The sequence below is a fragment of the Ixodes scapularis genome, unplaced genomic scaffold, assembly GCF_016920785.2.
Source record: "Ixodes scapularis isolate PalLabHiFi unplaced genomic scaffold, ASM1692078v2 PGA_scaffold0__279_contigs__length_252992795, whole genome shotgun sequence".
Lineage (NCBI taxonomy): Eukaryota > Metazoa > Arthropoda > Arachnida > Ixodida > Ixodidae > Ixodes > Ixodes scapularis.
Window position 1 is genome coordinate 193,885,178 of NW_024609835.1, and position 12,252 is coordinate 193,897,429.

The 12,252-nt window shown below is 45.2% G+C and overlaps 2 protein-coding genes across 3 annotated transcripts in view; one reads left to right on the plus strand and one right to left on the minus strand.

Moving 5' to 3' along the window:
* LOC8032400 (LDLR chaperone boca) overlaps positions 1–5,921 on the minus strand; it is a 40,332-nt gene extending 34,411 nt beyond the window's left edge. The window contains exon 1 of the mRNA XM_029979658.4: positions 5,407–5,921. Coding sequence (XP_029835518.2) covers positions 5,407–5,565 — 159 coding nt within the window. The 5' untranslated portion in view covers positions 5,566–5,921. The remainder of the gene's footprint in view (positions 1–5,406) is intronic.
* A 90-nt stretch (positions 5,922–6,011) lies between these two features.
* LOC8032401 (beta-secretase 2) overlaps positions 6,012–12,252 on the plus strand; it is a 49,116-nt gene continuing 42,875 nt past the window's right edge. The window contains exons 1-3 of one of the 2 annotated variants that reach the window (XM_029979659.4): positions 6,012–6,266; positions 6,439–6,691; positions 6,772–6,860. In XM_029979659.4, the coding sequence (XP_029835519.2) occupies positions 6,491–6,691; positions 6,772–6,860 (290 nt within the window). In that variant the 5' untranslated portion in view covers positions 6,012–6,266; positions 6,439–6,490. The remainder of the gene's footprint in view (positions 6,267–6,438; positions 6,692–6,771; positions 6,861–12,252) is intronic. The other variant, XM_040498696.2, reaches the window with a different exon arrangement.

The following is a 12,252-nucleotide window of genomic DNA, read 5'->3' on the forward strand; positions in this document are numbered from 1 at the left end:
AAAGATTCCTTCTTCAAAGAGGGAAAAGATTCCTTCTTTAAAGATTGTTAAGTTGTCCAATGGCGGGGTGTTCTCCAGCACATGGGCACGTGTATTTATGCATTATGCAAGTCGATTTAAAAATCATTGAAACAGTTAGTCTTCTCTGCAGTGTTACCGTGTCACCTGAATTGAGCTGTCAAAATAATAGACATAAAACATCTCTCAAATCAACTTTCGCATGCCCAACTTTAGGTATTTACATTTGGAATGTGAATCTTGCAAGGCGTGCCAACTGTGTTAGTTCTTATGGCCGCACTCTTTACAAGGTGAAATTAGGGAAATCCTTCGATTAAGCATTTGCCTTGCTCATGAGTACATCATAATCTTAACCCTAAGACAAGGAGAAATAAAAGTATCATGGTTTAGGTTATGTTTCCTAACCAGCTCACCCTGCATACTTTTGCTCCTTAAGACACTCTTATTTTTTTAATTTATTTGCTTAAAGTGCAATTCACTTATCACAATACCACATATAACAATGTACGACTTAAAACAATCAGTTTCTAGAGCTTCTAGACTAGAAACAATCAGTCTCTAGTCCAGATACGACGATAACCAACTATAACAATTGAAAATTTAAGGGTTTTAAATTATTGTTATAAGTGGATTGCACTGTATTTCAATACCCTCAGGGTTCAGGGAGCATTACAGAGGGGTGGGTACAAGGTGTTAGAAGATGTATAAAGAAAAAGTACAATAATTAAACAACAAAAAAACTAAATAAATTAACAAAGTGTAGGACAATAGAGGTGTTCAGTTATGGCGATTTTGAAGGATGAGACACCTTGAATGGAGACGACAAAATGGGGAAGGCGGTTCCACTCTGAGCTGGTTTCGGGTAGAAAGGAATAAAAAAAACATTGTGCTGCAATAGGGAATGCCAACTTCATAGCAGTGATCAATGCCGGATGAAAGGTATGAAGGCTCTGAAATAATGTTGATGTTGCAATGATGAGTTATAAAAGGAAGTTTTATGAAGAAGAGAAAGACGTTAAATTTTTCTTTGAATTTGTAATTCTGGAAGCTCAAGATCAGATTTTATTATAAAACATTAGCAAGACGGAAATAGAGAGAATAAAGCTCGCTGACAGATTTTGAGAGGATTTTATGGCGCCAATGTACAGTCATGCAGATACTAAATAGCTCCACACGAGCGGGCGTTTTTTCTGAGGAGCGCTTGACTGGTGGCTTACATTCAAACTAGTGCTGACGTCAGGACTCATCCATCTGGAGCAGATAGGGAGAGAGCCCATTAATGCGAAATGCCGTTTTCATCTACCGTTTCGAGAATTCTCTCCCCCTTCCAATCAGACCGCAGCGACACAGGCACAGATGATAACGGCAGTTCCCGCTGATGGGCTCCCCCCCATTTGCTCCACATAGACGAGTCCCGAAGTCAGCGCTAGTTCAAACGTAAACCACCAGCCAAGCGCTTATGAAAAAGAAAATACCTCGCGTGGAGCTATTTAGTATTCACATGACTGTACATTGAGCCGGGCCCCGTACCGCTGGTGCAGTGATGTGATTGGCCTAAGCCATTTTGGAGCACCTTTGGAGCAGCCAAAGCAGTCCTTTGGAGCAGCAAAAGTGGCTTTTGGAGCAGATATTCTTAAAAAAATAAAAATATTAATTTTTAAGTGCTGTACAAACAAAGGGCACTTTCTGTTGTGTTGTGTTCTGATGTGACGTGTTGCGACGGAACTCGCGGTTTGTGTTTTTACTGCTGAGACATCCTATACAAGTGTACAGTGCTGTAGGCATTGCCGAGCAATTCCGAAACACTGCTTGCCACCGTTTTGCTGGTTCCAGACGTGCCACATTCTTGTCAAAAGTAAGCAAACGTAAAACAATGGATTGCAAGCGTCCCGGCTGGTGCCTCTGTCATGCAATCAAGTTTGCATGCACATGAGGGAAACTTCGGCAGGCTTGCAGTTGCGCATGCCTCGTCGCGCGAGCGGAGACATTGGATGTTCGATCGAAATGTGAAACCATGCCACTACGCTCCGTCGACAACCGATTCCCAAAATTGTATGCAAAATGTAACTGTCGAGAATATGACAAAAAAAAGGTCCAGCGGCGCGTACTTGCCAGGCCGGCAAACAAAGTACAAGCTAAACAAACAAACAAACAAACACACACGCATGCACACAAAGAACCTCAGCATATCGATGCAAGACATCGCAAGTCATGGTCAAAAAGTTCTTGGAGCGCTTTGTGCAACGACTGAACTCGAGACAAACAAGCACTCTGTGCGGGTTCAGCGTGCAGGCATTGCCCTTCTTTGCTTTAGCTCACTTCTCTTCAACAACTTTCTTTTGCGGCAGATTTTTCACACACCGTGGTCCCTCTCCGAACAAAGCCCACCGAGAGAAACCTAGGTAATCAATACTTCGACACAGCAGTCTTTCAGTTAGAGAGGAATTTTTGTAGTAAAGTATGATTTAAACAAGAACAGGAATGTTCATGAACATGCGGCGGTACTTAGCTTCATTTTAGAAAGCGCCAAATCTGCAGCGACGCGGGGATGGCAACACCCGACGTCGCGCGACCACGGTGAATGGAAGGGACCAAATATATTTTTCCCATGGTCGTTACTTTCAGGAGAGTGCGCTTCAGCTCAGAAAGTAACTCCCGCCGCGCAAAAACGTGGTTTCGTTTCACAGCATGACTGCATGGCTGGTACCCGGCATGCTAGCGTCGGAGCATCCGCAGACACCCGCGTCTACTGTTGAAAATATAAAAAAAAAAAAAAAAAGAAAAAAAGGGCGCAAGACGAGACCCATGAGACGACCAGAGCGCGATACGCGAGACGGTGGGAAAACCATGCAAGACAGGATGGACGATTGATGCAGGGTAAGGACAGAACGAGCGGGCTGGTATAGGTCATTCAACTTAAAGAAAACGAGAAAAGCGGCGGCTTGCTCAATTATGGTACTCAGTTTAGTTTCGGTTTTGAAAGAAAACCAAATTGTTTTCTTGGCGCAGGCTTGGCGCAGATTACCCATATTTGGGCACAATGTAGCAGGATGTAGCAGGGTTAGCCCCTTGGCGCAGCAATCACATCACTGCTGGTGTGTATTCAAGCTTCAGGCAAGTGAGTGTTCGATATGAAATCAGCTTGAAAGACGAAGGGGCTGGAGAAAAATTATGACGTAGATGACTTGGGTATGCCATGAGAACTTGTTATATTATGTGAGCTCCGAGTTATTTGTATGAGCCGACATGCACTACTGGGATAACATTTTTATTTTGGACACATGATTTGGGGAATTGAGAAAGGTGGGAAATTTTCATGCTCTTACTTTTGCTTATGTTAAGAGTCATTAACCATTTATTACACTACCGTAAAATCCCGAGAGATAGAACACCTAACATCAACAGCAAATCCGCTGAAAATATGGAGTGGGCTAACTTTTGGTCTACAATCAAGAAAAGTTTTAAAAAATTGCCATTTTTAGGTTGTGCCCCTTCCAAGGTTGTTATGGTGGTGAGGGGCAACGAATCAAAGATGTCTGTACTTCCCAGTCAGCAACGTTCGCTTATATCCCGCCATAGTGAACTAGAGTCATCTACACCGAGGCCATCATTGATCCCAGCACTGCTATTACTAAGAGTGGGCTATCTTTTGGTGTTTAAAAGATATGGCATATCAAAGCGAAAAATAGGGGTGGGCTATCTTTCGGGGGTGAGGCATCTCTCGGTATTTTACTAGATAGAAATAGAGTCGAGGTCAGTTTGGAAAAGAGAATTACTATCACATTGGTTAATTATTTCATGGTAAAGAACAGTCATCTGCAAATAACTTTATACAAGATTGAATGCCAGTAGGAATGCAATTCATATCTATACAATAAGAAAAGCAAATGGCATAAACAGACTTTCTGCTCTGTCCCATTCCCTCGTGGTCGCCTCACTAGTGCTCTCATCTTGTGCCGTGTTGCTGTTCGTGCTCTGTGCAATCTTATTCGGTTCCGATTCTCCGAATGTTGCCTCGATTGTATGTCTAATAAATTCCTTTGTGTCCTCGCCCTCTACACTTATCCCCTCTTGTGTGGTCAATAAACACTGGAACCCTACCGTTTTTCTTTCCTGCGCATTAAAGGGACACTGACACCTCCAAAAGTTTTGTTTTATTTTTTTTCCAGATGATTCATTATGGTGTCAAAAGACAACCAAATAAATTTTTTGCTACAGTATCACATATTTTTTTATCAAGTAAAAAAAAAAAAAAAAACGCAACTGCTTGGAAAAGAAATTGAAACTAGAGGGGGGAGGAAAAACCAATATAGAGGAGGAGAAAGTTACCGGGAGTCAGGTGGCTGTGCAACTTTTTTTTTTCTTCAATCAGCATACTTGCAGCATTTTATAAACTATAAAAAATTGGTATCATATTTATTTTCTATTTTTAATATTGAGTGTGTGCTGTCGATCACCCGCTACTTCGATTATATTTGGTGGTTGTGTCTAAACCATAGAAATGGCACAAGACCACAAAGAAGAGAGTGAGCGCGACTCAAACCGGCCAGTTCTTGATCAGCGGTTTTTGGGCGGAACGAAAACAAATTTAGAACCGCCAATTGAGATTTGGGTAGTGCGGCTCTCTTATGTCATGTACAAATAATAACTTTAACGAACATAAATACCCTGTCAGTGTCCCTTTAATGTGCTCCCAGAACCTTCTTGCTGCATTCCTATCACTTTGATTTACTTCCATCATCCACTGCACTCCAGCCCTACCAATCTTAACCTGCATAATGCAACGCGCAGTGTTGCGTTTTGGATTTTGGGAAGTAGCTTATTTACACGTTTGGGCCTTTAATGTGACCTAAATTGGATACGAGGTTTCCCGTAGAGGGGCGACTTCGTCAGTGCAGTAGTACGACTACTACACTTTGTCTCGATTTTGCGAGGACCAACAGCAAAGGCTACACGGGCGAGCTGTGTTCGTTTGATCGCGCCTCGGCTGCACAAGCGCTCATGGGGCGACATTAGTGAAAACTACCCGCTCAGACTTCTCGCCCTGGCGGTTAGTCTATTCACCCCCACGCATCTAGCTCCGGGCAGGCAATGACTGACAAGATAACTGTCAGATGGACGTTTGTGAGCACACCCATCTCTAGCTTGCGAAAGTGACGAGGTGGGCCGTAACGTAGCAAGCTAACCCGCAACCGTTTTGCTGCTGTGTTTCTACAGCACTGAATGTTTCTGTTTAGCGTGTTAATGTGACTGCATAAAGCGCGCCGTTGCAGTCGCGCAGAGCGCGAGCTCGCACGCAGCGGTGCTCGCGCTCGGAACTTTCGTTTTCGCTCTAGTCGCTGACAAGGCAGAACACTGTGCTCCGACTTCTGAAAACGAGGTACTCACCTCCCACTGATCGTAGAGCCTCTCCAAGTCGGCTTCATTGTAATCACGTATGTCTTTTTTAGCCCACGCGGGCTTTTCCTCATTTTTGAACTTCTTTGCCACAGATGCGGTGACGCAGAGCGCTAGGAAGACAGCGACGGACACGTGCCGCCCTTTCATTGTTAAATTATACGTTGGTCGGGCGTCTTGTACAAACGTCGGCGGATTTCATAAATAAACAGTTCCTACTTGGCTTACACGCTTCGCTCGGAACCGTGCTTTCTACAAGAACTGAAATGAAAACCGTGAAAACTGAATCACACAAAAGCCTAGATACACTAGACAGCATCAGAGCCGGACCAACCGGACAGCATAGAAAAAGCATAGACGATAGTACTAAATATCACCAGTGCCTGACCACCTGACCACTGCCCGACTGCCCCGCACTAACAGCATTCGACCTTAAATCGCTTAAATATTTGGTATCTTAAAACAAAATGAAAACTAAATAAGACAGTCTGATCTATGAGTCTGGTTTATTGGTACATGAAGTAGAGGAAAAATTATTTTAGTTTGTAGCGTAACTGACACCAGGTAGCGCCACTTTAACGAGGCGAAAACTAGCGAAAACACAAACGAAAAGTTAAAAAGTTCGCTCGGTTCGCTGTCCCTGTTCTCTCGGGATTCGTGACTGAAGGAGTGAGAGGAGAAAGCCGCCCGCGCCGCCGGACAAACTGTTGGACAAACCGCCCAGCGCATAAACTTGATCCTGTCAGAAACCTGCACGTGTGAATAACCCTAGGCTTGAATCGCTTTCTCTTCAACAATTCTTGAAAAGCCATGCATGAAAGATCGCTCACTGCGGTTGTTTTCTCTCTATAGTGAGTACCTCTCTTTACAGTCTCTGAATCTTTTTTATACCGAAGAAATTTCACTCCCGGTAATGTCGGCTGGAGACGACAGCCTTGTTGTGGTCGTGTTGGAAAGAAGTGTCGCAAACATTTGCAATACCGCCCTTCCAAAAACTGGTTCTGTCAACTTTTCTGTCCACAGGCAAAACTTTCCCCCCTGTCATCGGCTTGCTCAATGTTGGATCAGGCGTCAGATGGTCAGGTGGCCCAACCTCACTGCTGTTCTACAGCTGCTTGCTCTTCACAAATCTGTGATCGGAGATGATGTTGTCCGCTGGCCGGTCCGCCTTGCCCTTCACACCGAGCAGTTCAGGGGCGTCGAGGGCAATGCGCTCCAGGGAACCGTAGCCGCAGGCTTTATCGTCGACGTTGCCGTCGGCACACCGCCACAACAGGTAGGGAAAATGCCGGCGGAATGTTGGTGGCGTACTACCTTCAGAACCTGAGATGTTCTTCGACACCTTCTTTGCCGCAGCTGACTTTGTTTCTGGACACCGGCAGCAGTGACGTTGCCATCGCCTCGTATCCGGAACGCAATTTAACGACGTATTTCGACACGAACAAGTAAGGTACTTTCTTTATTTTTGTGGCATCTCGCGCCGTTTTTTATCTGGGTTCAACGAAAGGATCGTTGTATTGCGGGGCTCAGGCAAGGCACTACACTGTGTGCCAGATTCTTTATACCTATGTGAGGACAATTATGACAAAAGGTGTACATTAAAGCTTCCAGGAAATTGCCTAGGCAGATTACCATGTGTGAGTCTGCTTTACTTTTTCAATTTAGACAGTTTTGTTTCTGAAATTGTAGCTTCTATAACCCTCCTGCTTTGCTCAGGAGGCGCTCCGGAAAAAAGGATTGCAGCGCCCCCTACCATTTGTTTATTGCTACTGGGTGCTACAAACTGGCACATTTAAATTTGACCTGCGTGAAAACATTAGCCGGTGGTATGAATTCCCCCCTTGCTATCATTTTATGGCACGGAATCTAATGTGGGAAGCTTCTTTCGTTCTTCAACACTTCGCAAAGGGAAGAAACTCAGCGATGCATATTACTGCAAGCTGAGTCTACGCTGTACAAGAAGTCTCAAAGTTGGTGTAGGCGCGCTGTCACTTGCAAAAACAGCGAACTTCCTATGATGTTGAGCCTTAGATGAGCATTACGAGATACGTTAATGCGCCTTATAAGCAAAACACTCCTAAACTGCAGTCTCTCCGTACAGCCAACACGATCAGCTGATGATTAACCTAAAAGATGCGCAAAAGCAGACGCTAGCGATCAAGCGGCGACTGACCGTTTGTCGGCAGAGCAGGTCATTCCTACTGCACGCTGCTTCTCGAGCTCTTGCAGCTTTTCTTATGCATTTGTGCTGTAAGCTTGACGCTACATAAGATCAGCAGTAGAAGCTCCGCCTTCAGCACATGCTTCTTGCTCTCTGTAGTGCATTTGTGTGCTTGCACGCTCGTCTTTTCTAATGAAAGGTCTCGCTGGAGATAGTGCTTTTACTGCAGATCTCATGATGCAAAAGAAGTAGCTCAATCGGATCCCTCTACTAGTAGTACAGTATAGCGCGTTCCTCTTCATAAAATTCGCATGACACACGTTTTGATACATGCCACGGCCACTTGATTGTTTGGCCATGCTTAGCAGATTAACCTGGAGGGCAAGAAAAACAATTATCTCGCTTACTGAGTGCGCTGGGCGGCTAGTATTATTCCCTCTGCTCGACTTTGTACGGTTTCAATGGGAATCTGCAGAAGATTACTCTGGAGTTAAGCCCTCCCTGTTCTTGACAGTTGATGAAACAAAAGTACCATTGATGGCGACGTTTTGAAGCATCGAGGCCGTGCTTGTTGCTCTCGGTTTCGACGTGCTTGAACAAAGGAAGAATTGCTAGCTTGCGGTGAGCTGGGGTCCCTGGGATAACGTTTTGCGGTGGCGACTACGAGTGACACATTTTGAGTAGTGACCACGTGCACGCACGAATAACAGCTGCGTGCAGAGGTAAATAGCCGCCTGAACAGGTTTGTTTTTGTGCGGGGGCGCGGGACTTGTACCACTCGAACACTCTATCACCCGCCATTGGAGGGCGCCGCAATACGTTCAAAGCTTCAGCGCAGGAGGCCTATAGTTGGTGTGCAAGGACGAAACCATGTACCGTGTGATGTGAACATGTTGATTGGTTGTATCCAAACGGCTCACATAAGCTTTGCTTTTATAAAGCTTTTTTTCTTAAGCATATTTGCCATAGAAACTGGAGAAATCTCGCAGTGGCTATATGATAGAGTAGCATCACCGTAGTGGATAATCTGGGTAGCACTTTCAGGATTGCTTCTCCCACCGGATCACTTCCACTAGACACGGATTGCTTTTCTAATGTTTCTCATCAACAGGATCAGGGGATTCATTTCAACTCTTGTTAAGTCTAAAGAATCATTTGATGCATAAAAACAGCTGGATAAGTGAGTTCTTTGGCTCGCATTGGGGTGCTAGTACTTCGCTGGTGTGCAGAAGGTATCAGTTAGTTCTCAAAGAAAAGTCAAGAATATTGTACAAATAGGAACCTCTCCTTGTTGGAGCTTAGCTAGTTGGTTCATATTCTTGGGTGGTGCCAGCAGTTGTATATTTCTGTGTTTATTTGTGTTCATCTGGCACTACCCAGGAACCTCTCTATGCTTATTTCAAACTGTGAGAAGGTCACCATTCATAATGGCATACCATTGTTGCCATCATACGGTTTTAGACATTTTCTGTTTTCCAAGCTAGTCAGAGTGCTAAAAAATTCATTCACTCTGTGAAGGTGGATTACCAGCGAAGCTGTTTAGCACACGACACACCCGCCCGGAGGAGCTGGAGGAAACTATAGACACTTGGGATGGGACTGCCATCGGGCAGAAAGTAGACACGCACGACAGGACCGCCACCCCGGGAGAGCAGAAGGAAAGGAAACTAGGCATGCAAGCACTTGGAATGACGACAAAGAGAGGGTGGTGCGAGTGTAAACATGGCCTATGGAAGTCGCACGGCGGCAAATCTTTAAAAAAACTTTATTATCCACCTGAGAGCCTGCTGACCTTGAATTTATATTCAGTAGATTAGTCATATTGATGACTAATCTACTGAATAGACCTATTGCTAAATTACTTAAGCATCTAGGAGAATGCAGGGAATGGTGCCGCACGTGCCGGCATCTGCAGCAAGAAGTGTCCTAAAGCAAAAGCCTAAAACAAATGGCATCTAGCATGCTTGTTTGTCAACGCTTTATTTTGGTTATTTACTTAAAATCTTTTATTCAGGGAAGGCATACGCGTGCAGCTAGAGTTTTTGGTCATGCACGCGAAAAATCTATGAAACCCTAGCCATAAACAGCTTCGCTGTGAAACAAAACCTGGAAAATTCAAGACCCATTATGATATGTGGGCTGCTGTAAAACAGTATATTGATGGTCATTGATTTTTATAAAACTTTCACCATGCACAAAACATCCACTCCTGATTATGCCTACACAATATCTGATCAAAATAATCATCCTATTTCGAGAAAAAGAATTTGGAAGTTTATGCGTACAGCTCCAAATCGCCGGCTGTCGCTCCACTGGCAACAACGAGCAGGGTTGCTCGTGATGTCAAATGTATCTGAGAGCTGATGACGCTCCCCCCCGTCACGGTGTTGTGGGTTGTGGCAGGGGTGGAACGGCTGCCCCATTTGCGCTATTTTGTGCCAGACGCATTTGTCTGCGCCATTTTGTGGAAACTGCGCCGCAGCCAATACCTCGCGCCATTATGCTCCAAATCGCTCAACGTGCGCCAAAAATTTTTTATTTTGTCTTGGTTTCGGTTTTTATCGACTTGATTGGCAACAATGAGCGCGTTTAGCTTGGTCGTCCTTGCAATTCTTTGTTCTGTTTATTCTTCCTGTGTATCCCGAGTCGGTAGCGCGCGAAAAAACTCGGGGGTCGGATTTTAAGCGCTGCACCGCCTGCGACTGGATTGTTATTCTTCAACCATAAGCGGCTAAGCAAGTCAGCTGAGGTGAGGTCGAGTTGCTAAGCGTCAGATTACCTGAGGCTCTGTGGCCTGGGTTCCGGACGTCAGCCTGTTAAAAACACATTAGCAAAAGATTTTTTTTAGTACTTCATGGTTAAAAGTTGGAACGGCATTCCTGCAAGATAAATCGTGATTTCATTGAACTGAAACGCGGTCCGATCCGAAACCTTGCCGGCCAGCAGCTCTCACGCGAGCTGTAGATCTGCTCGGCGTACTTTAACCTTGCTCCTGCTTATCGCTTAGATTATGATAACTTCGTTATTCGTAATCTGCTGCTTCGATATTGAGTTGTACAGTAGTGTAAACTCGGAATTTGGTGCCCTGTTCCTCCGCGCAACTGCACGTCCGTTGCTTACGCAGGTCACGTGGTTCAGACATATAATTACTATGTCAAGCAGGTGTGGGTTGTGCCATAAGCAGTGCTGGTTTGCATTTTGAACAGCTGAAAGCCACTCAGAAAATATCAAGGACACTATCTGCAGAAACATATGGTACTTGCTTTTTGGTTCTCATTGTTTCAAGATTTCGCGTCCGTTACACTGTTATCCCATCTAGCTAGGTTCCTAACCACTCATGTTTATCTGTGCTGCTATGCACAATTGAAATTGTTCTTGTTCTCGTCAAAGACAGAAGCTGAAGTGCAACGAAGACTGATCTGAGCTGCTCCTAGCCTGCTCCAGAACATAGTTTTAGCTGCTCCCAACCTGCTCCAAAACAGCTGTTTCAGCTGCTCCCGTGGCTGCTCCCAAGTACATTTCATGAGTTCCACCCCTGGTTGTGGTGATAGTGGGAGTCCGTGGTTTTTGCAGGTTGTGTCTGGTGTCAGCTATTTGCAGCACGCAATGCAAGGTGGGGAGTATTGGGGATGTGCTGTGGGGTGCAATAACACCATGAAGATTTGCAGCAGAGTGACGACTTTTAGGCATGCAAATATTTCTATTGTGTAGAACAGTGGTTCTCCATCACCAATGTTTCCGGGTCCCCTTCCTGATAGGTGGAAAAGGCATGGGGATCTTATCCACCGGGGCAACTGTATTGGACGATTACAATGACAAAGGGGTAAATGAAGAAAACTATATTCGTGCGAACCCACTTTGAAGCTCTGAAACGGAGGATAATCAACCCTACTCGCTTGGTTCACATGGTTTCGTCCATTTAATTTTGTGGGACAGCTAGCATCAATAAAGAAAATCTGTCGGTATGCAAAAGCACCGCATTCCTACAAGCTGCTTGCCATGCTGAGCTCAGCCATGCAGCCTCTCCGGAGCCTGCCTGGGCGGGCTCTGCGGGTGGCCACTCCTTACTGGCGGCCGGGCCGCTGCAACGCCATGGAGAGGGCTTCTATGTGGGGTAGCGTTCCTTAGAACTACACCATGTGTCAGCCAGTGGGGTGGCTGCTAGAGACTGCAGCCTTCACTTTATGGTACGGGGATTTAGATGCCGTTTAGTGCAGCTTTAAAAGCTGATAATGCCGGTTCGGTCCATGGGACAGTTATAATGCTTTCGCATTAAGAGTATTTTATTGCTCCACTTTATTGACGGTCCAGAGCTTCGGGGATCCTAAGATGGCCTCCAGGGACCTCAAAGGTCCGCAGACAGTCCCCATTTGAGAACCACTGGTGTAGAAACACAAATTAGAATTTGCAAAATGATCATGAAACTAAAGTGTTCTAAAGCATCGCTTCGACGATTTGAAAGAGCCACAACGATGACTACTGCAGCAGCAAAGGCAACGCAAATGACGTCCTCCCGAGATTTTCACCACTCGTCTGCTTGTGCCGACTAGTAGATTGATCTCATCAGTCAGTGCTGCCACGATACTTCGAGGGAACTTTAGTCTTCTGCACGTGCAGTAACCTCGCTGCTGGTGTGTGCGCTCTGAGCACGAAGCGTCTTGTGTACTTCCTTGTGC